This window comes from Staurois parvus, unplaced genomic scaffold (genome assembly GCF_062004578.1).
Source record: "Staurois parvus isolate SC_StPar_1 unplaced genomic scaffold, SC_StPar_1.0 ptg000155l, whole genome shotgun sequence".
Lineage (NCBI taxonomy): Eukaryota > Metazoa > Chordata > Amphibia > Anura > Ranidae > Staurois > Staurois parvus.
In genome coordinates, this window is record NW_028317951.1 from 2,338,454 (window position 1) to 2,363,555 (window position 25,102).

The window sequence follows — 25,102 nt, forward strand, 5'->3', positions numbered from 1 at the left end:
TCCGTGCCATAGGGAAACTCATCTGCTTGGCCAGATCCTTCAGCAAAACAGCCAGTGTTGACCAGGGTAACAATGACTATCTTGAGCAAGCCAATGTCACCATTATCAGATGTGATATCTTCTGGAAGAGATGGAGACAGGAGTACCTGACGACCCTCCAACCACGTAACAAATGGCAAGCCGACAAGCCCAACTTACAAGTTGGAGATGTTGTTCTACTAAAAGACTCTCAGGCCCACAGGAATGAGTGGCCAATTGGACTCATTATGGGGACTGATGCTAGTAGTGATAGCAGAGTCAGGAAAGTAGAGGTGAGAGTAGTAAAACAGGGCACCCCTAAGGTGTACCTTAGACCCATCACGGAAGTCGTTTTACTCCTTCCAGGAGTTTAATAGTGGCATATCATTATTATGCCAGGTGGGGAGTGTGCTGCCTTGTATTACACAAGGCATTCTTTAGCATTCAGCAGTGTCTGTCCCTTTAAGGCTAGGGACGTCCTGTTTGCTAACTTGGGAGGAAGTGACCTCATCTCTTCAGACTGAAGAAATTCTACAATGCAAGTACATGTGGGATGCTGTTCCCTCTTCATATATGGGCTTGATTAGACCCCCAAAGTCTGTAAGTACCCCTCCTATGTACTGAGGAATGTTATGTATATAGCTAGGTAGTTAGATATGTACTCATGTCTGTTTATTCTGTTTGTATTTCAGTTTTACCACATTCATCCGCACATTCATTCATTCTCATTATGATCACATGTTATCAGTAAAAGATCATCGGTTATCAATCATCGACTCTTTACTGTGTGGACATCAAAGGTTATACTGCCTGTAACCCTCTGTAACCCTTTCATAACTGCAGAGAAGGCAGGACAAGTACATTGTAATTGAGAATGCATAAATTATATGTCTTCCAATGTGTTTAAAGTGTTACCGGTAAATATTATTGTGTTAGTAGCCTTACATCCTGAGTTCAGACGCACACAGTGACATTTATCAAAACTGTCTTCTTATTTGCAATTGCTAATCTGTTGCTTCTGTTTTTTAACAAAGGTTATGGATAGATTTATTTTCTTTACACCATTTGCATAATGAATTCAAGCAGAGCTCCAGGCTCCCCCCCAAAAATTTAAAATCAGCAGTTACAAATACTGTAACTCCTGACTTTTAATACAGAGACAGGGATCCAGCGATGTCCTCACCCGAGCCGATTCTTCAATTGGCTTTGGGTGCAGGTGTTGGCAGCTTCAGTAAGACCCCGTTCACACTTGAGCGGTTTTCAGCTTGAAGCTCAATGCTCAGAAATGCTCAACAAGTAAAATCCCATTATTTCCAGTGGCCCCTATTCACACTTGAGCGGTCTGTCGCCTGTGGCAAAACACTTGTCACTCAGAAAAGTACTTTTGCTATTTTTCAGGCAGATCTGAACATTTTGTCCCCATAGACTTGAATAGAAAATGCCTGAACAGTGGGAATTAGTATTTTTTTCAAGCGTTTATGGATGCCCTTTTTTTTTTTTTTTTAGGCAGCTATTTCTATTTCTATTGACCACAGCAAAAATGTCTAAATGAAAGCCACTTGAAAAAAAACACCTATAATATTTGCTCAAAAAAACACCCAAAAACGCCTGAAAAAACACTTGAAAAAGCACCTGAAAAACACTCAGTGCAGTGTGAATGGAGCCTAAGGGAAACTGGACATGAAATCTTGTGGCTTCACAGATGGTTTCGTATTGTGCATGCTGCACTTTGTGAATGGTTCCGCAGTAACACACTTCCCTGAAGGTTGCGGGGGAAGTAGGGGGGCTGAACTTTGGGCTCAAATCGCCGTGGCTCATCTGACCGTAAGTGGGAGTGAGTACCTATCAAAACAATGTTCCCACTCCCCTCTCCCCCCCAAAAAATGTCAAATGTGGGGGAGGAGGCAAACAAGCAGAACTTCCCCTTTTAGGGGATGTTCTGCTTTAACTGCAATAAACATGAACATACTGTATTTTTGTCTAAAATGTGCACTTCTAAGTTCTGTGACAGTTGAATTTCAGTGCTTGTCATTGTAGCACAACTGGGAAAATAGGTGTGCAGCTTTGACAACACAACCATGCAGAGCTAAATCTGCATGGTTGTGTGGATAGAAACTGCAAACCTAATATGTACTATGTGCATATTGCACTTTAATCAAAAACTAACTGTTTTAACAAATATCCTATACTCTGCATGGACAAGTGCTCACATCGGGGTTGATTTACTAAAGGCAAATAGCATGTTCACTTTGTTGGGAAGGTTGCAATTTACAGGGGAATTTTCTCCAGATTTTATCAAATGAGGTGAAGCCCTGCTGACCTCCATCATTCAAGCATAAATGCTTTCATTGCACATGATAGGGTATTTTCACAGCATTCACTAAACTGTAGGGAAAATGTCCTTGTGCATCTTCCTTTGCAAAGTGAACATCCTATTTGCCTTCAGTAAATCATCCCCATGACCATGTTACTGGTAGTATAAAACTGTAGCGAATAAGACAAAATAATTAGTAAAAAGAGAAAATTGTACTGACAGGCCTTGATTCTACCTGGATTTGTATTTATTTTGAATGCTGAATTATTTTGTTTTTTGAGTATATCCATGAGACCAACATGTCTTCACATCCTGACTAATTTTAAGGATTTATGTAGCAAGCTTTTAATCAATTATAGCTTAGTGGTATGCACTTCAAAGTTAGTTGTTTAACTCCATGTTAATTACAGATGTCCTAAACTTTGTCATGACCCGGCGCCCTCATAAAAAGCGGCATGGCAGCAACTTTGTAGACAGTTTTATTTACAATATTCTCCTTTTTTTTTTTAAAAAAGTGACTTTTTCATTAGTCTCTGCAAACAATTCAAATCAAAGAGGAACTGAAAGCATCCACTTCACAGTCTTTGACTAAACTTTCATAATTGTGCTAATTCGGGTTATTTAGTGGCGCTACCATAAAAGGTTCACACTGCGGTCTGTTCAAACAAACAGCCCTCCACACGCACATCCCAAGACCAGAATAAACCAGCGGAGAGGCCGGAGTGCCAACTATGGTCATTTGAAATGTATACAAAATTTATTGGTTCAAGTGCCAAGAAAAACATTCTAATCAGTCAGTTTCCTCTCATTAAATGTTAATTAGTTTGACATAAGCTTCCTGCAGAGGAAAGTACTGGGTACTTACACATCATTAAGGGAGAGATGAATTGCAATAGCATAGAGGACAAAAAAGAAAAAAAAAAGATAGGCAAAGTAAAGAAAAATAAAGTCTACATTTGGAGAAAGACATACCCTTTTTGCTTGGAAGCTCTTCCTGAACAAGCCTCAGAAGATGCTGAAACACAAACAACATTATAATGGATTACCTCATAGGATCGGACTCTCCTCTCAAAGCAAATGAAACAATAGCGCAAACCAATTAAATAATTCCCTCCTTGTTTTATATAGCTTGAATTATTTCCAATATATTACAGTACCCTTTTACAACTGGAAAACAACCATATTAACCTTTGGTCCCCACCACACCTGCAGCGTTCTTGTGTACAAAGGGTCACTGACATGGAAGCAATTACTGCATGCGCAAAGGGCTTTTAGCTATGCAAAGACGGCATCGCCTTCTATTTTTATTCTGCGTGACCGCTGTAGTCGGCTTAATTAAACACAATAATATAAAAACAATAGCTCTGAGTTTCATTAACAAAACAGTATAATTTATTCCTCCTACTGGACATTTTTGGGAGAGCTGTCAAATGATAAAAGTGACAAAATGACTTAATTAATGTCATGGTCAGGCTGTTTCAGTTTATGGAGGGAAAGGTCTTTGTAGTAGGAACGAGTTTAGGTATAGTAGATTTTAATTGGTTGTTAAAGCAGAACTCCAGCCCAAACATTCATTTTTGTGATTTGAAACCTTCAAGAGGGTAAACCTTCAAGATCTGTGCTGGTAACACAACAGGAAGTAAAGATTTGTTCTTAAAGTAGCACTAAAGGCATATTGTCTTCATTTTGGATTGAGTAAGCGGGGTTATAACCCTGCCAGGTTTTCTTTACCATCTGTTTCCCACTGGGAAAATTTCTCTTCGCTTCTCGTTCCACAACCAAAATAGGAAGTGATAGAAAATTCCTCCAAATTGCAGGAATCCCTGGTTATTACCAGGGTCACCAGAACTAGTGTCCCATTGGAGGAATTTTCTTCTATTGCTGTTCTGGCGGCAACCAAAAATATGAGATTCTTTTACTTTCACTTTTGATGATAATGGTAAACATGAAACAGAGAGAGAGCAAATTTCCATAAAAGGGGCACCGACAGCATCAAAAGCATAAAAAAAAAAAAAGTTTTGCCTTTAGCTGTACTTTAACCGCTTCCCTACCGCCCTATAGCAGAACTACTGAGGGCAGCAGGGCTGCGCAAAATCACATATATATACATGTTATTTTGTATTTCCATTGATGGCTTCAGCTGTTGATCACCAGGTCCCGGCTGGAGATTACCCACCGGCACCCGGTGATCACCAAGGAACACTGACAGAGGAGAGGTCTGTATGTAAACAATACAGATCTCTCCTGTGTCAGCTCCAGCACACTGCTTTGTATTGCTCTGCAAAGCAGAGCAATACAAAGCAGCATGCTTACACAGTAAAGCACACACAGACAACACAATAAAACAGTACACAGATAACCGTTTGATTGCCCCAGGTGTTAACCCCTTCCTGCTCAGTGTCATTAGTACAGTGTCAGTGCTTTTTATTGGCACTGATCACTGTATTAGTGTCAGTGGCAGTTAGTCAGTTCCCCCCAGTGTCAGAAAGCCTGCCGCAGTCCCGCAGTCACGCTACAAGTCGCGGATCGCCGCCATTACTAGTTAACAAAACAATTCCAGTATATATACCACCATTTGTAGATGCTATAACTTTCACATAAACCAATTAATTTATATGTATTGGGATTTTTTTTTAGCAAAGACATGTAGCAGAATACATTTTGGCCTAAATTTATGATGAAATTAGATTTTTTTTATTTTTTTACTGGATATGTTTTATGGCAAGAAGTCAAAAATATTGTTTGTTTTTTTTTTCAAAATTGTCAGTCAAATGCCACTGAAAGAAAGCTCCATTTGAGGGAAAAAAAGGACATACATTTCATTTGGGTGCAGTGTTGCATGGCCACGCAATTGTCAGTTAAAGTAATGCAGCGCCGTATTGCAAAAAATGGCCTGGTCAGGAAGGGGGGTAAATCCTCTGGAGGGCAAGTGGTTAAAGTGTTACTAAACCCAGGACCCTGCATTCACTATATCTGGTCTTCCACAGCACACAAAACATGGAAATGCAATTATTTTAGTAAATATAAACAGCAGTTAGAGCAGTCTTGTGACCTGTGTCCAGCAGAGCATTGGTTACAGGTTGTAGGTAGAGTTTTCATTCTCCCCTGACTGTCCTATGAGGCTGGAGGACCTCTGACCCTCTGTCTGGATACTACTGATTGGCCCTGTGCTGATCACATGCACTCTCCCAAGAAAAAAAATACTCTCTAGCAATGCATACCAAACTGGGCATGTGCAGCTTGCTCCCAAGGCTCTGTGCTATCAGCAGATGGATTGGGGACAGCAGAAGAAGGGAAGGATCAGAGAAGTCAGGATCAAACAGCCTTTACACAATGTGCAGGATTAACATCTTAGGTTCCATAGTGAGTATAACAAGCATGCTTTACTGCATATACAGACTGATTTTACTGTTGTGGGTTTAGTAACACTTTAGGGAGTATAAAGGGAGCAACAATACCTGCTAGAGTAGAGGGAAACTTCTTCAAGGGGAGACAGAGAGTATAAAACAGACTACTAACACTTAACTGAAAACCTGTTGGAAATGGCAAACACAACATACAGTATAAATTGCAAAAAAACAACTGCATGTTTCATTAGCCTGGCAGATCTGAGGTTGGGTTATAGAGCAGATGGACAGATTTTAAAGAATATTCAGAACCCCCCCCCCTTTATGATGGTTTCCACATGCTGGATTCTAGCACAGATTTTGAAAGTGGCACTATCCCCAAAGTTTGCACTGCAAAACAAAACAAAAAATCCCTTCATGTAGAAAGGTGGTGATTGCAAAGATTTTACAAAAAAGCTGGGTTTTCTTTACAATCAACTTGAATTTCCTAATTGCTCTGAATTCCAGATTATTGCTATTAACCTAAAGTGGTTGTAATCCTCAGACATGAAATATGGACAAAGCATATCCCTCTGTAGTGTGTGCTTGTCTCAATTAAGAGCACTATGTATAATTTCTGTCTACTGCTTCGTTCCTCTATGAGCATGAATCACTTCTGACAAGTTTTCCTGACACCAAGAGAGAAAAGATAACAGGGGAGGGACCTCCAGCAGAGTGACAGCCTTAGCTCTGTTCCTGTGTGCTGTGTTGAGGAGGTGTGTCTCTTCCCTCCAATCAGCTCTTAGAGCTCTCCTCACTGAGCTCTGCAGAGTGTAACTTCAGCACTCGGCCTCCTTTTTTTTGAACTCTCAGACAAGCTTTATAAAGCTTGGGCAGCACAGTGGCTAAATGGTTAGCATTTCCACCTGGCAGTACAAATCCCAAGCCACTGCACCACCTGCCTGGAGTTTGTATGTTCTCCCTGTGCCTGCGTGGGTTTCCTCTGGGTACTCCAGTTTCCTCCCACACTCCAAAGACATGTTGGACGGTTAATTGGCTCCTGTCTAAATTTACCCTAGTATGTATACAGTTGTGACCAAAATTATTCAACCCCCAATGCTGTAAAGGGGTTTAGGGACTATAGTGTACATTTGGAATTGTATTCAGAATCAAATCCTACAAGGACGTTGTAACTACCCAAATGCAACTAAAATGACATCAATTGTTTATGTAATACAGTAGTAAATGGTTCTTATGTGGTTTCTTCATTGCCACAATTATTCAACCCCTTAAAGACTACCACTCTGAAGAACAGAGGTTCATACAGGTGCTTTCCATCAGGTATTGAAAACACCTGTGGATGTCACCGAGCAGCAATCAAGCATAATAAGCACCAATTAGGCAGCTTTAAAATGACTGTGATACTCAGCTCCTTCTAGACATTTACTGGTGTGGTTACAAACATGGTGAAGGCAAGAGAATGGTCCAGGAAGACAAGAGAAGAGGTGATTTCTCTTCACAGGAAGGGCAATGGCTATAAGAAGATTGCAAAGATGTTAAACATACCAAGAGACACCTTAGGAAGCATCATTCGCAAATTCAAGGCAAAGGGCACTGTTGAAACGCTACCTGGTCGTGGCAGAAAGAAGATGCTGACTTCGACTGCTGTGCGCTACCTGAAGCGTAGAGTGGAGAGAAGTCCCCGTGTGACTGCTGAGGAACTGAGAAAAGATTTGTCAGATGTGGGTACAGAAGTTTCAGCCCAGACAATAAGACGCACACTGCGTAATGAAGGCCTCCGTGCCAGAACTCCCAGGCGTACCCCCTTGCTGTCTCCAAAGAATAAGAAGAGTCGACTGCAGTATGCCAAAAGCCATGTGGACAAACCACAAAAGTTGTGGGATAGTGTTCTGTGGACTGATGAAACAAAATTAGAACTGTTTGGGCCCATGGATCAACGCTATGTTTGGAGGAGGAAGAACAAGGCCTATGATGAAAAGAACACCTTGCCTACTGTGAAGCATGGTGGAGGGTCAATCATGCTTTGGGGCTGTTTTGCTTCTGCAGGTACAGGGAAGCTTCAGCGTGTGCAAGGTACCATGAATTCTCTTCAGTACCAGGAGATATTGGATGGAAACGTGATGCAGTCCGTCACACACCTGAGGCTTGGGAGACGTTGGACCTTTCAACAGGACAATGATCCCAAGCATACCTCCAAGTCCACTAGAGCATGGTTGCAGAGGAAAGGCTGGAACATTTTGGAGTGGCCATCGCAGTCACCAGACTTAAATCCGATTGAGAACCTCTGGTGGGACTTAAAGAAAGCAGTTGCAGTGCGCAAGCCTAAGAATGTGACTGAACTGGAGGCCTTTGCCCATGAAGAATGGGCGAAGATACCCGTAGATCGCTGCAAGACACTTGTGTCAAGCTATGCTTCACGTTTAAAAGCTGTTATAACTGTAAAAGGATGCTGTACTAAGTACTAAGATTGAATGTCACTTGGGGGTTGAATAAAACTGATAATGCTGTGAGCACAGAAAAGACATTTGTGGTTATTTCATTATAACTGTTATGTTATATTTGTCTGACCTACAAGTGCCTCTTTAATGTAAATGTAAGCAAGATGACTGAATGATCAAAAGCAATGTCAAACTGGCCAAAACACTCAATTTCAGTGGGGGTTGAATAATTTTGGTCACAACTGTATGTATGAATGTGAGATAGGGACCTTAGATTGTACACCCCTTGAGGGTTAAGGACTGATGTGAATGTACAATATATATGTAAAAGCGCTGTGTAAATTGACAGTGCTATAAAAGTACCTGAAATAAATAAAATTAAATAAATAATAAATTCTGCACTTTGGTTTTAGAGAAGAGAACATTGCAGATAGACCTTCCCAGCTGGCCTATAGCAGATAGATGGCCGGGCGGGACACTCGTCGTTGTGACTGGGCGTCATATGACATCCTGTCAAAATGAGCCGCTCACACGGCTGCGGGGCCACGCAGCGGCGCGATCTGTCACTGGCTGTGTCCACGGGACACAGACTATGATCACTACAGTGGCCCGTTGCCGGTGTCATGTGACCGCTGTGACCAATCACAGCAGATCACATGTCAATTGTGTACAATGGATGGCTTCCTGTCATGTCATCTGTTGTATATAATTATGTTGTTAGCTGTGACTGGTCAAGGTAGTCACATGATACATACAGGACCAATCACAACCCATCTGTATCATGTGATCAGCTTTGCCCAATCACAGCTAATCACAACAAAAGACTGAATGAATCAGTTTCACTCAGTAACAATGATTGAAAATATCAATGAAATACATTGGTATTAGCAATCATAATGTGTTAAAAAAAAAATCCTGATCACTTGCCCAGAGTAGTTCACTGTATTGCTTTGGTCACAGTGTGCTGAAAAATAAAATAGTAAAAAAAGAAAACATTTAACAAAAAAAAAAACAATAGAAACATTTGAAAAAAAATACAAATTCAATTATCATTATTATTTTCACCAAGGAAATATAGCAGAATACATATAGGGTCAGTCACCTATCTCACTACTAATACCCTGTAACCTAAGACAATTTGTATATTAACCTCTTGCCGTCCGCCTGCTGTTTATAAACGGCAGGGCGGTGGCAGTCCAAGGTCGGGTTGCCGTTCCTAAACGGCACCCGCCTTTTCTAGCTGTGCGCGCTCCCTAGGAGCGCGCACCACCGCGATCCGGTGTCCGCTGTGTCCTCCGGACACAGTGAAACACCGATCGTCGGACGGGACCTCTGTACGAGGTCCCGGTCATGTGATCACTGATTGGCGAATCAGTGATCACATGCAAAGTAGTGAGCAAGATGTCACTTGTGACATCATTGCTTACTACGTGTGAAATCTGTGAATGATCACAGAGGTCACATGGTACAAGGCTATTCACAACAGCCTTGTACCATGTGACAAGCTGTGACCAATCACAGCTCACTCAGTATTTCTCAATGACTGCAAGAATGCAGACAGAGAGAAAGAGAAATGATTGCTTTTACATCCTATATGGGTGTAAAAGCAATCAGTGTAAAAAAAAAAAAAAAAAATCTTCATCACCCCCCACAAGTAGTACAGTGTCACCATGGTGACACTGTACTGCTAGGGTGACAGTATGTAAAAATAAAAAATAAAAATAAAAAATAATATAAAAAAAAATAAAATAAAAATGTAAAAAAAAAATGTTTAAAAATTATAATGTTTGGTTATAAACTAATTTGGATTTTTTTTTTTACTAAAAAAATAACGGAATAAATTTTGGCCAAGATTTAGGATGAAATATTATTTATTTGCAAAATTTTATAAAAAAAAACACTTTTTTTCAAAATTTTTGGACATTTCATTTACATAGTAAAAAAAATAAAAATCCCAGCGGTGAATAAATACCACCAAAATAAAGCTTTATCTGTCTCAAAAAAATGGTAAAAAATTCATATGGGTACAGTATTGCATGACCGCGCAATTGTCATTCAAAGTGTGATAGCGCTGAAAGCTGAAAATTGCCCTGGACAGGAAGGGGGTAAAAGTGTCCGGACAGGAAGTGGTTAATAAATTCATTTACATACTACACTATGGGCACGTGTTTTTTGGCTCCTTTATGGAGCTATTAGCCTACAGGTTACCCTACTGTCACTACACCACTAGAGGAAAAGGAGCCCTGTACCCAGGTTGAGCATCCACATTCATCCTTAAGGGGACCTCTGGATTCAGCAGATGCCTTAATCCTTCCAACTTGACCTTAGAGGGATTATCTTGTCCATCTATTGACACCTTCATGGCTTATATTATATGCGCATTCTCAATGCGCTTTCGGTGAGTGCGCACTCTTACTATTATAGGATTGTCACAAGTTCATCTGCTGCTGGTTTTCACCTTTTGAAAGTTTATTCTTATTGAACTTTTGATTCATAGACAAATCTATGTAGATTTTATGACATACTTTTTTTATACCATAGCGCTACACCCACTATTTTGTCATGATGTCATAATAAATTATAAATAATCACGGAGGTCCAGTGGCCATCTTTGCACACCATCTGGTCAGTGTATTAGGCAGCCTTTAAGCTGCATGTCATTCCTAATCACAAGGATGTCTTCTGGATTTTTTTTATCTTTGCTTAATAAAACCCTTTATTTATTACCTAATTACTATACTATGGGCACCATTCTTTTTTGCCCTGTACCGAGCATTTAACCCCTCAGGAACCCAGGTGATCATCCCAGTATCCAGAGGAGGGAGATCCACATCAGGCCATATTGCAGCTTACCATAAAGTGGAACTCTGGCTGACCTCTTACCACCCTAAGCTACAGAGGAGGGTTTTCCATCCCAGGCTGTATTCCATCCCACCGTAGAGGGGACCTCTGGCTGCTTACTACTTAATTACATACTGCACACTTAAAATGCGCATCTGGTGAGTGTGCATTTTTACTATACCCTGCACGTCACCAGAATATATGTTTACTACTGGGATAGCAAGATTCACTTATCTGGATTACTGATATTTATTGGAACTGTCATTTATCTTTACTACATTTGTTTGGATGCTCATGGTTATTTATCATCTATTATGACATCATATTTTCTAGGTTGAATAGCACTTTATTTGGGCATCTTTTAGCACTTCGATATATTTATTCCATATACCCAGCACTGTTATTCAGATATTTAGCACTTTATACATCCTTGGTATTTTATATTCATTTTATGTATATACATTTTAGCGCTGCACATATTTATATCGAGGATGTTTTAACCGATAACGATATTGTAAACAAAAAAATACGGTTGAACAGCAGTGAAAAATTTTGTCGTTTCGCATACGAACAACTGATTTTCTATGCAGTGGTATGACAGCCATATGAAAAAAATCTATCAAGCGCTATCACGCATGAGTGGAAACAGAAGATGACTCGGATGTTTATGTCCAAGGAATCTTCGTAAACACGAACGAAAAATCCAAATGTTAAATGTAGATTGGCCTAATGAGATAATGTGTCACATACCTGATTGGAGACTGAAATGACGAGGTCGACCTCACTTGTGTCACTAGCCCTGACCCCACTGGAAGTGGAACAGAGGGTGTCTAGGGACCAGGGGGACAAGAGCACCAGCAGATGTTGTTTGCAGCTCTTGCAGTTGGAGACTTTGGAAGACTGGTGAACCTCCGATTCAGGCACAGTAGTAATATGCAGAGCTGGTATGGTGGGTCACCAGGTGTGCACCAGAGCAAGGCAGGAAGCTGGGATGGGAGACAGGAGCAATGTCATAGGAATAGCTGGGGTCATCAACGGGCGGACATCAAGGTACCAAATCATAAACAAGCCAAAGTCAGGAGCAGAGCCGAAGTCAGGAACCAGTATCAAGCAGGAGAGTAATCAGAGTCAGGTCAGGAACAAGCCGGGTCAGCAATAAGGAAATCACATAGGAACGAGCAGGAAACAGGGAACAGCTGAAGACCAGTCAGCACTCAGCACAGGCAGAGGCACCTCTTAAATAGTTCATCTGGCGCCAATCTTCACCGTGCGTGTGCGTGCATTTCTGTGCACATGCGCACGTCTATTCACCAGCCGTCTCACGGGAATTGCCTTACATAATGAAATCAGAATTATGCATATTCTATTTTTATGTATCACTATTTATGTATATAGATGATGTAATAAACTATATTATACTCCTTGCTGTTAATTGTTGTGTATATCGCTCGTTCTGGCCGGAAGGGCGTGGTTACAAGGTCACACGCACACTGCATCACTTCCACTTGTACGGAAACCATCAACACTACGTATTGCCCGACGAACAATATTTTTAGATTGGTTAATGTGGGCCACGATTTCGACCAACGAACAAACGCCTCTCGGTCGTCGGATGACCGATCGGTCGATTTTCTAATCGTGTAATCCCACCTTTACACCGTAAAATATGAGTGTAACATGTAACATGTTCAGAAAGGTGAACTTATCCTTTAATATATATTTTAGTACAATGCATACTACTAACGTGCATTTGTGGTGTGAGCCCAGCCAAATGTCTCACCATGGTTTTTGTTCATTTTGTTCTGCATGGTTTTTATCATTCTCCTTGCACACACTGATGGTGTTAAACAGGCAATGCCTTACAGATGCGTCAGCAAAGAGGCAGTAAGGGATAGACAGAATAAATGCTGTTGAAACACTTAACCTTTGCCAGATTTCACAACTAGCTATGACATTACAACTTTGCTAAAATTACAAATGGAACTGCTAATCCTTTGAGGTTGATGGAAGCAGCTTTGGTATCTGCTGCTTTTTTGCACACATCTGTCCTTCTTTATAGAATTTCCTTCTCCTAATGCACAGTGAAGTTTGACTCAAACACTAATAGCCATGTTTATCCAAGGAAAATGTCGGTTTGTTTTTTCTTCAAATAACAAAATGATTCCTGACCTTTCTCCCGCTTATGTAGCTGCTTGTTAATGGTGCATTCTAACACACAGCAAAAGTAAAACAAACACAAGCATTTAATATATATTACTGTATGTTAGTGAATAGGAAATGGAACAAGACAGGAAGATGAAGTACGTAGGAAATTGGACACAATATAAAACTGACACACAATCTTAGGAAGTGGTATCAGGTTACAAGTATATGGAATCCCTTCAGATAAATAATTCAAAGGAGAGCCATATTAGTAAGAAACACAGGAACTGGGCAACTCCACTAGGCACTGTGTCTGTAATTAAGAATTACATTGTAAGCAAGCCAGCGTGATAATCCTATTCATTTTTGGAGGAGGTGGCTGCATTTACTGCGATTGCCATTGTCCTTGGCTCTTTTGATAATTATGATAATAATGATATTCATGTTTTTTTTTAGTTCGTTTTATTATGAAATGGATTATCCATTGTAAGTCTCAAGATGTTTACATGTGTATCTCACATGTATATCTCACTTGTGCTGAGATACAAGGCATCTTGCTTGTACTACACTATAAAGCGTTACCAAGCAGCTTTAATCCAGTACAATTGTTGACAACTACAGACATGCTATGGTCTCATCTTTATCTTTCCTTACCCAAAGTGATATTGACTTTGGGTACTGATGTGAATATTGGGAGGAGCAATCTGCAAGGAAAAGAGACTCTAGAAACAAATAGAAAATGAAACATTCTAAGCTGTGTAAACACAGTAGATGGCAGTTAGGAGAATATTTGAATGACTAATGCCAGCTGTAGACATTAAGCCGACCATAGATGGTTCAAATCTCATCCTGTTCAGTAGGGATCAGCCGAGATTCGTACCATGTATGGGCAAGCTAAATGTATGCAAGTTCATCAATCTATTAACTTGGGTACAACCAGCCTGTCAGATTTTACATGGATGAGGATTGTTGGTTCCGTGATTTACATTTTAATCTCTCATTTGAGTTGCCTATATTGACCGGTGTGTTTCGGTCAGGATTTCTGGTAAGAGGCTGAACCATTCGGGTGTCCAGGTGATGGTGGATCATGGGAATACTTATGGGACTTTTATAATTGGAATTTTTTCTGTTTTATTGGACTTTATGTTTTTTTGATTAGCGGTGCATTTTTATTTTCTATTAATATATATATATACTGTATGTTGAAATGTGTTTTTTATATATTACAAAATATATGAAAAATATTTTTAAAAACACATTCTCAAATATACTGTATGTCTTTAAAAATACATTTAATCTACATTTTTGAAATGCATTTACAAATATATGTAAAAATATATGTTAAAATGCCTTTTTTATAAATCAACCCCAATGACAGTAGAAGCTCTTAGTGTTCATGTATGTGAGTCCTTTATCCTCAATGCCTGATTTAGAAAGAGACAGAAAGGGCAACTGCCCTGGGTCCCCTTAACAAAAATAATATAACACGATATAAAAAAAATTATATAAAATAATAAGAAAGAAGTAATAAAATAATATCAAATATATGATAATAAAAAAATTCTTTCTTTTATTAAATGTATCTTGGGAAGTAGCATTTTGAATGCCTTCACTCTTAACCAGTTCAATACTGGGCACCTTTACCCAAATATATTGACATATATTTGAAATACTACGATTTTGGCCATATTCAATATATGTCAAAATATATTTTAAAAAAAAAATATATATATATATATATACTGTATGTTGAAATGCATTTTTTTATATATTACAAAATATATGAAAAATATTTAAAAAAAATACATTTTCAAATATACTGTATGTCTTTAAAAATACATTTAATCTACATTTTTGGATTACATTTACAAATACCGTATTTTTCGCTCCATAAGACTCACTTTTTTCCCCCCAAAAAAGGGGGGAAAATGTCAGTGCGTCTTATGGAGTGAATATAAAGCGGCCGGTCCGGTATGTCTGCCGCCACCATGTCAGAATACCGGGCCGGCCGCTCAGCTCTTCTCTCCTGCAGGGCCTTACCTGTTCCTCGCTCCAGTGCTGCACAGTCTTCCCGCGCTGGCTTCTGTGACAGCCGGGTGCCCACTGCGCATGTGCTGCGCTTTGTGAATGATCCGGTGTCTTCTGGGACACATGAAAGGTCCCAGAAGGCGCCTGGCCATTCACAAAGTGCAGCGCTTCTCGCACATGCGCAGTGGGCACCCGGCTGTCACAGAAGCCGGCCCGAGAAGAAGAGGGAAGGACAACTCCGCAGAAGTGGGAGCGGGTACCTGTCAAATTCAGGTACCCGCTCCCCCTCCCTCCCCAAAGGTCAGCAGTCTCTGGTCATTCCCTGCACTGTCTGCAGTCTCTGGTCATTCCCTGCACTGTCCGCAGTCTCTGGTCATTCCCTGCACTGTCCGCAGTCTCTGGTCATTCCCTGCACTGTCTGCAGTCTCTGGTCATTCCCTGTACTGTCCACAGTCTCTGGTCATTCCCTGTACTGTCCGCAGTCTCTGGTCATCTCCTGCACTGTGTCCGCAGTCTCTGGTCATCTCCTGCACTGTGTCCGCAGTCTCTGGTCATCTCCTGCACTGTGTCCGCAGTCTCTGGTCATCTCCTGTACTGTGTCCGCAGTCTCTGGTCATCCCCTGTACTGTGTCCGCAGTCTCTGGTCATCTCCTGCACTGTGTCCGCAGTCTCTGGTCATCTCCTGTACTGTGTCCGCAGTCTCTGGTCATCTCCTGTACTGTGTCCGCAGTCTCTGGTCATCCCCTGTACTGTGTCTGCAGTCTCTGGTCACCTCCTGTACTGTGTCCGCAGTCTCTGGTCATCCCCTGTACTGTGTCCGCAGTCTCTGATCATCTCCTGTACTGTGTCCTCACTCTCTGGTCATCTCCTGTACTGTGTCCGCAGTCTCTGGTCATCCCCTGTACTGTGTCCGCAGTCTCTGGTCATCTCCTGTACTGTGTCCGCAGTCTCTGGTCATCCCCTGTACTGTGTCCGCAGTCTCTGATCATCTCCTGTACTGTGTCCGCAGTCTCTGGTCATCTCCTGTACTGTGTCCGCAGTCTCTGGTCATCCCCTGTACTGTGTCTGCAGTCCATTGGTTCAGAATATTTTTTTTTCTTGTTTTTCACCTCTAAAACCTAGGTGCGTCTTATGGTCAGGTGCGTCTTATGGAGCGAAAAATACGGTATATGTAAAAATATATGGTAAAATGACTTTTTTATATGTTAAAAAAAATCTGAAGAATATACTTAAAAAATATATATTTTTAAAAATATTTTTCATATATTTTGTAATATATAAAAAACGCATTTCAACATACAGTGTGTGTATATATGGCTAAAATTGTAGTATTTCAAATATATGTCAATATATTTGGGAAGAATATTTTTTAAATATATTTAAAATATATTTTTCTTCCATATGGGAATCACTGTGTTCTCTCGGTAGGGAAGGCCCTCCTTGCCCCCCCACTGGGAGAACACACTGACTGTGTTGATCGGGGAATTGAGCGATTTTCTTTCTGCAACCCATGTTTGCAGGAAAGAAAATCACTCCATCTATGGCCAGCTTTAGAGTGTCATCAGATAAACAGGCATCATTGGATACCCAGAATATAACTGGATACTAACATTTATAGATAACGTTAATCCAGGGAATATCCGACTGCCTCTGGGGGATCAGGAAGGTATTTTTTCCCCTGCAGCAGCAAATTGGATCACGCTTTGCTGGGTATTTTTTGTCTTCCTCTGGATCAACTGTGGGCGTAGGATTATAACTTTTTTTTTTATGGTTGAACTAGATGGACTTCTGTCTTTTTTTTCGTCCAGACTAACTATGTAACTATTGTTGATCTGACCATCTTCAGGCATCTGTGTGTGTGGACAGGTCCCTAATCATCATAATGGTTGCATCAGCCTACCTTTCAGGGGGATAGTACACTGCTGACACCTAGATGACCACTTTATCAGGGAGAGGTCAATAATGATCAGATGTTTTTAATCTCTCTGAAGCAAGAAGAATTGATTGGTTGTGCCTGTGGGTAGTTCATAGGCACCCTAAAGAATACAACTCAGTTCCACAACTGTCACATACTCTATATATTTAAGACCCAGTAGACACAAAACTAGGGTTGCCACTTCATCCTTTTAAAATCGAACACGTATTAATTACACAGGTTCTGCTTATGATGGTAATTAAACTCACTTAGTATCTGCATTAAATCAGCCACAGAACCTATGTAATTAATATGTGTTTGGTTTTAAAGGGATGAGGTGGCAACTCTACACAAAACATAGGAATGTGGTGCATGCTGCATGTTCTTAGCATTTTCAGATGCCTAATGAACCACATAGTGCTGAAAAGAAAGCAAACTCCAGTAAATCTTTACCGTATATGTTGAAGCAGCTATGTTTTTCTTAATGCCTTCACACCATGGAGAATGCTAAAGTTTGGACCGACAGAATGGTATTGATTTGCTAAAACTGGAGAGTGCAAAATCTGGTGCAGCTCTGTACAGAAACAAATCAGCTTCAAGGTTTTTTTGTCAAAGCCTAATTGAACAAGCAGAAGTTAGAAGCTGATTGGTTACCATGCACAACTGCAACATATTTTGCGCTCTCCAGTTTTAGTAAATCAACCCCAATGACTGTAGAAGCTCTAGTGTTCATGTATGTGAGTCCTTTATCCTCAATGCCTCATTTATAAGGAGACAAAAGGGGCAACTGCCCTGGGTCCCCTTGACAGAAGGGGCTCCCCTCTACACAAAAATAATATGACTATATTAAAAAATTATATAAAATAATAAAAAAAGAAATAATAAAATAATATATAATAATAATAAATTCCTTTCTTTTATTAAATGTATCTTGGGAAGTAGCATTTTACCTGCCTTAACTCTTAAGGAAGGTAGCCTATGACTGCATGTGTGAGCATGCATGCATGACCTCAGAATGACTTTGTGTCATCCATTTTGAAAATATGTGACTGTCCAATGGCAGTCAGAGTCTTTCCTCCTCTCCCTAATCCTCTCCTTCCCTTTCCCCTTCTTTTTCTGCTCTTTTTTCTTCTACAGCCTTTTTTTTGTGTCTTTTGTTTCTTTTTATGTCCTTGCTCTGTTTGAGTATATTTGTGATAACACACATTCATACTGTTGTTCGTGATTTGCATTCAGCAAATGGCCCCTTATTGTGTGATCATGAACCCCCCTCTCTCCCATATACAGGACCCCACTTATTCTTTTTGATTTTGACTATAGATGACTGCTATAGGTGAGTCTTGAGTGCTCTGTCCGGTATTCAGTAACTGCTTTAGAGCCACCTAGCCTTTGCGTGTACTCTTTCCTGTGTTTATGTTACAAAATGTTGTACTTTCTGTAAAACTTTATTAAACATTTGTTGAACCAGGAAATTTGTGGCTGTCATTGAGAATGTAAACCAATTCTGTGTATGAGTGGCCACCCGAATCTGAAGTGCTCCGGGCCCCCCAAGGTCTAAATCTGGCAGTGTCATTTTACAAAAGACAACTGTATAGACATGGACATTTTTTGCATCGTTAGGATTGTTCTCCAACAATCACTGTCCTATCAAATATACTACATATTGCACAACAACCTGCTTCTGTATCCAGCCACCAAAGTCCCACTCAAGAACAATTACCTAGTCGTTGTGAGATAGACTGACATAGTTTTTTTTTTAATCTTTAGTTTTTCATCATGACAGGGTAGCAAGTCCATATACACCAACATTGTACATGTATACATACACTTAAACATTCCTGTTCAAAACTGTACAACCTAAGAAGGCAATATACATTCCTGTCCTTCTTCTATGCCAGTGATGGCGAACCGGTGGCACGCGTGCCACAGCCAGCACGCCGAGCCTTATCTGTGGGCACGCCAGGAGAATCCAGCGGCGCGCTGTCTTCCCGGCTGTAGTGTGCGTGACAGCCGGGTCCCAAGTGCGCATGCACAAGAAGCAGTGCTCTTTGTGAATGGTAAGGCGGTACCTGGGACACATGACAGATCCCAGAAGCCGCCGGACCAATCACAAAGCGCAGCGCTTCTCGCGCATGCGCACTGGGAATCCGGCTGTCCGACGAGCGCCCACACTACAGAAGCCGGGAAGACAACGCGCGGCTGGATAAAGGAACAGGTAAGATAAAAAAAAAAAACTCTGCGGAAGTAAGAGCGGGTACCTGTCAAATTCAGGTACCCGCTCCCCCTCCCTCCCCAAAGGTCAGCAGTCATCCCTGTGCTGTCCGCAGTCTCTGGTCATCCCTGTGCTGTCCGCAGTCTCTGGTCATCCCTGTGCTGTCCGCAGTCTCTGGTCATCCCTGTGCTGTCCGCAGTCTCTGGTCATCCCTGTGCTGTCCGCAGTCTCTGGTCATCCCTGTGCTGTACGCAGTCTCTGGTCATCCCTGTGCTGTCCGCAGTCTCTGGTCATCCCTGTACTGTCCGCAGTCTCTGGTCATCCCTGTGCTGTCCGCAGTCTCTGGTCATCCCTGTGCTGTCCGCAGTCTCTGGTCATCCCTGTACTGTGTCCGCAGTCTCTGGTCATCTCCTGTACTGTCCGCAGTCTCTGGTCATCCCTGTGCTGTCCGCAGTCTCTGGTCATCCCTGTACTGTGTCCGCAGTCTCTGGTCATCCCTGTGCTGTCCGCAGTCTCTGGTCATCTCCTGTACTGTGTCCGCAGTCTCTGGTCATCCCTGTACTGTGTCCGCAGTCTCTGGTCATCTCCTGTACTGTGTCCGCAGTCTCTGGTCATCCCTGTACTGTGTCCGCAGTCTCTGGTCATCCCTGTACTGTGTCCGCAGTCTCTGGTCATCCCTGTACTGTCCGCAGTCTCTGGTCATCCCTGTACTGTGTCCGCAGTCTCTGGTCATCCCTGTACTGTCCGCAGTCTCTGGTCATCTCCTGTACTGTGTCCGCAGTCTCTGGTCATCCCTGTACTGTGTCCGCAGTCTCTGGTCATCCCTGTACTGTCCGCAGTCTCTGGTCATCCCTGTACTGTGTCTGCAGTCTCTGGTCATCCCTGTACTGTGTCTGCAGTCTCTGGTCATCTCCTGTACTTTCCGCAGTCTCTGGTCATCCCTGTACTGTCCGCAGTCACTGGTCATCCCTGTACTGTGTCCGCAGTCTCTGGTCATCTCCTGTACTGTGTCCGCAGTCTCTGGTCATCCCTGTACTGTCCGCAGTCTCTGGTCATCCCTGTACTGTGTCCGCAGTCTCTGGTCATCCCTGTACTGTCCGCAGTCTCTGGTCATCTCCTGTACTGTCCGCAGTCTCTGGTCATCTTCTGTACTGTTCGCAGTCTCTGGTCATCTCCTGTACTGTGTCCGCAGTCTCTGGTCATCTCCTGTACTGTGTCCGCAGTCTCTGGTCATCTCCTGTACTGTCCGCAGTCTCTGGTCATCTCCTGTACTGTCCGCAGTCTCTGGTCATCCCTGTACTGTGTCCGCAGTCTCTGGTCATCCCTGTACTGTGTCCGCAGTCTCTGGTCATGTCCTGTACTGTGTCCGCAGTCTCTGGTCATCCCTGTACTGTGTCTGCAGTCTCTGGTCATCCCTGTACTGTGTCTGCAGTCTCTGGTCATCCCTGTACTGTGTCTGCAGTCTCTGGTTATCTCCTGTACTTTCCGCAGTCTCTGGTCATCCCTGTACTGTCCGCAGTCTCTGGTCATCCCTGTACTGTGTCCGCAGTCTCTGGTCATCTCCTGTACTGTGTCCGCAGTCTCTGGTCATCCCTGTACTGTCCGTAGTCTCTGGTCATCCCTGTACTGTGTCCGCAGTCTCTGGTCATCTCCTGTACTGTCCGCAGTCTCTGGTCATCTCCTGTACTGTCCGCAGTCTCTGGTCATCTTCTGTACTGTTCGCAGTCTCTGGTCATCTCCTGTACTGTGTCCGCAGTCTCTGGTCATCTCCTGTACTGTGTCCGCAGTCTCTGGTCATCTCCTGTACTGTGTCCGCAGTCTCTGGTCATCTCCTGTACTGTGTCCGCAGTCTCTGGTCATCTCCTGTACTGTCCGCAGTCTCTGGTCATCTCCTGTACTGTCCGCAGTCTCTGGTCATCCCTGTACTGTGTCTGCAGTCTCTGGTCATCCCTGTACTGTGTCCGCAGTCTCTGGTCATCTCCTGTACTGTGTCCGCAGTCTCTGGTCATCCCTGTGCTGTGTCCGCAGTCTCTGGGCATCCCTGTACTGTGTCCGCAGTCTCTGGTCATCCCTGTACTGTGTCCGCAGTCTCTGGTCATCCCTGTACTGTCCGCAGTCTCTGGTCATCCCTGTACTGTCCGCAGTCTCTGGTCATCCCTGTACTGTCCGCAGTCTCTGGTCATCCCTGTACTGTGTCCGCAGTCTCTGGTCATCCCTGTACTGTGTCCGCAGTCTCTGGTCATCCCTGTACTGTGTCCGCAGTCTCTGGTCATCCCTGTACTGTGTCCGCAGTCTCTGGTCATCCCTGTACTGTTAATTAGTTTGCACTACTGTACGAGTTGTTTTTTCTAAACCAAAAGCTCGATATTCAGGTTTCATTGCAGTGTTGGCACTTTGAAAGAAATAAGTTGGTTTTGGGTTGCAGTTTCGGCACTCGGGCTCAAAAAGGTTCGCCATCACTGTTCTATGCTAACATGGAGAGGCAAGTTGGCATGCAGACTCCTGCTCAGTCCTAGTATTGCTTGAAGAGCAAAAGTAAGAAGAGGAGAAACACAGGCAAACAAAAAAAGAGGGGGTGTAAAAAAGTGGGAAACAAGAGGGGATCGAAGAATGGGGGGGGGGGGTGAATCCCAGTACATCGCCTCTCACACTGCATCTCTGGGCATGAGGAGAAGGGCCCAACAGTGCTAAGAACACCAGAGATTATGCAGCTTTCTTTCCTTCCACCACATGTGGAAGGAAAGAAAATGGCTTGATTCCCCCATCAACACAGTCGGAGACTTTCCTGCAGTGTTATTGTGTTCTGCAGACGGGGAGCCTTCCCTGTCAGCAAAACATAATGCTCATTGCTGGTTGCTATAGCTGCCAGCAGTGATCGCATGGAAAAGATCCAACAGGCTGGTAATACTGAAGTTGATTGATGGACTGTCTTCAGTACAAGCAACCTGCCCATAGATAAATTGAATCTCAGCCGGTTTCTGCTGAACTGACTGAGATTCTATCCATCTATGGCTGGCTTTAGGATCCACATGCCAGCAATGTCTCAGTTTCTCAAGAGCAGGTGAACATTGTCCGGTAGAACCATGTGCACCTGAAATTTTCATCCTTCACTTTAAGAGTGGCTGTAATGTTTTCAATGTGATGAAATTCAGTAATCTTGGAGGACCACTGCATAAGTGTCTGATGAATTTCCTGTTTCCAGAGGGCAGGAATGCATGTTTTTGTTTCATTTACAAGATGAATCAGCATTGTTTTCTTGTATTTTTGTCTAGGAAGGTGTGAAAGATGTAGCACATAATTTGTTGAATAAGTCCTTAGGTCACAGTTCACCAGTTGTTAAAAAATGGTCCTTACCCAGAACCAAAAGCCCCGGAGTTTACTGCATGTCTAAAATAAATGAAGAAACGTGCTCACAACCTTCCCGCATCACCAGCAGAGATTGGACAACTGGGGGAACGTTTTATATAGGACTGATGGGACCTGGTCAGGACCGTATAACCCCATTTCCTTGTATTTGTTCTCTATTTCTGAGTATTGAGAGGAGTAAAGTATAGTTGCCTTTGGGCAGAAGAAAATGTATTCTCAAGGTCCCTCTCCCATTTAGGCAAGAATGGGGCATAAAATCATCCAATGACTTAATCAAAGTGGCCGAGATCCTATGGGAAGATGGACTGGAGGCCACACAGAGACACTCAAAGGCCACACCAGTGCCGCCCACCTGGGCCCAGAAGTGCTTCCCACAAGTGCCCAGCAGTGACACCCACCCGTGCCCATCAGTGCCCACCAGTGCCACCCACCTGTTCCCAGCAGTGCCACCCAGCAGTGCCGCCACTTAGTGCCATCAGTCAGTGCCACCCATCAGTGCCCATCAGTGCTGCCTATCAGTGCCCAGCAGTGCTGCCTCTCCATGCCACCTCATCAGTGCCACCTATCAGTTCCCATCAGGGCCACCTATCAGTGCCCATCAGTGCTGCCTCATCAACACACATCAGTGAAGGAGAAAAATTACCTGTTTGCAAAATTTTATAATAGAAACAAAGAAAAACGTTTTTTTTTTCCAATTTTTTGCTCTTTTTTTTGTTTATAGCACACAAAAATAAAACACCCAGCAGGGAGTAAATACCACCAAAAGAAAGCTCTATTTGTGTGAAAAAAATTATACAAATTTCATATGGGTACAATAATGCATGACCGCACAATTGTCATTCAAAGTGCGACAGGGCTGAAAGCTGAAAATTGGCCTGGGCAGGAAGGGGGTATAAGTGCCCGGTAGGCAGGTGGTTAAAGTACCGAAGGCTGTTCATTTTGAATGGGCTGCCAACATGCAGAAAGGACACAGCTGTGTTTTGTAGTGTGCTAATATTCAGAATTGCTGAAGTGTGTTGTGACCATTCAAAGTAAATCCGCCCCAAAAAAAGGTCCTTATTTTCAATTCAGCAGCTCATCTCTTCCTGCTTCCTCATTGCAGCAGTGACTTGGCAACTTCCCTGTCTTCTATTCTCTAAACTATCCCCCGAGAGGGAACAGGAAAATGGGGGGAGCAGACTACTGAGACCCAACTTGAGCAACATCAGTGTTGCTATTTTAAATTTGAGAATACATTGTGCCACAGTGTCTCCAACTACAGTGAGAGCTTGTTCTAATGCTCACTTACCACTTGTTAATAATATACAAATATTTGGATATCCATAGCCTGGTCACAGTTTTACTTTTAGGGGCCTTATGAAAAAGTTGTTACACAATGCATAACATTATATAAAAATGATCACTGCCTTTCAAGTGATAATTATAAACTAAAACATGCAAATTCTATGTTAACATTATGAATAGAAATTGGTCCACAGTCGAAATAAAAGGATACAAACTTCCAATGGACTTTAGGGGAAATATTCCTTGTTTAGCAAGAAAACATTAGTTAAAATGTTAAAATTGCAGTATTGTTGTTTTCACCCATTTTAAAGCTAGAGGTTATATGCTAACAAGACGCAGAAAACCTTTTGGATGCTATGGGGGTTTTAATTCTGAAAAACTGTTGTAGTCATCAAATTGTCATAAACATTTAGGCAACGTTCACATCTGTGCAGCTCTGCGAGCCATGGTTTGGGCTGCCGTGCCTCCTGAAATGCAGGGAAAATGTCCCTGCAGCATTTTTTAAATCGCAGCCCATGCGGGAACTGCAAGTGCACGGCGTTTCCCAGTTTGGGAGCGATTTCATGTACATGCTGCATGCCTTTAGCATTAATGACACCTACACACATCTCCTGTGTTTTACTGTGCGGGTGGTTGCGGCTGTGAGAATAGCTATCACCCAGTTCCACTTGGAAAAAAAAAAATAAAAGTCAGCGGCTACAAAAACTGTAGCTGCTGAGTTTTAAAATACTGACACTTACCTGTCCCTCAGTCCAGCAGTGTCCTCACAACCGCTGGTTTCACCGGCTGCCTTCTCTCCATGGCACCAGCATCTTCTGTATGGGCACCCGGCTGTGACAGTTTGCGGCTTCATAGCTGGGTACCCACTGCGCATGCGCGAATAGCGCTGCGCTTCCTGAATGGCTCCGTAGTCTTCTGGGACCTATCATGTGTCCCAGAAGACTACAGGGAGAGAGGGTAGGAGGACAACTTCTGCTTCCGATCGCCTAGGCGATCGCAACTGAAGTGGGAGCAGGTACCTGTCAAATTCGAGTACCCGCTTCCCAAAGGTGCCAATCCTTAATGGGGAGCGGGGGACAAAGGCTTAAAGCAGAACTTCCCCTTTTGGGTGTAGCTCCACTTATAGTACAAGGTATTGCTATCAAATGCCGAACAATATGTCTTGAACACCATAGAAGTATTCAATCTTTCCTGGTT

General features: G+C 42.6%; 1 protein-coding gene across 1 annotated transcript in view; it reads right to left on the bottom strand.

The window, feature by feature from the left end:
• The window catches only part of LOC149463242 (uncharacterized), a 276,228-nt gene that overhangs the window by 47,155 nt on the left and 203,971 nt on the right, over nt 1–25,102 (bottom strand). Inside the window, exon 6 of the mRNA XM_089675410.1 lies at nt 3,305–3,347. Coding sequence (XP_089531536.1) covers nt 3,305–3,347 — 43 coding nt within the window. The remainder of the gene's footprint in view (nt 1–3,304; nt 3,348–25,102) is intronic.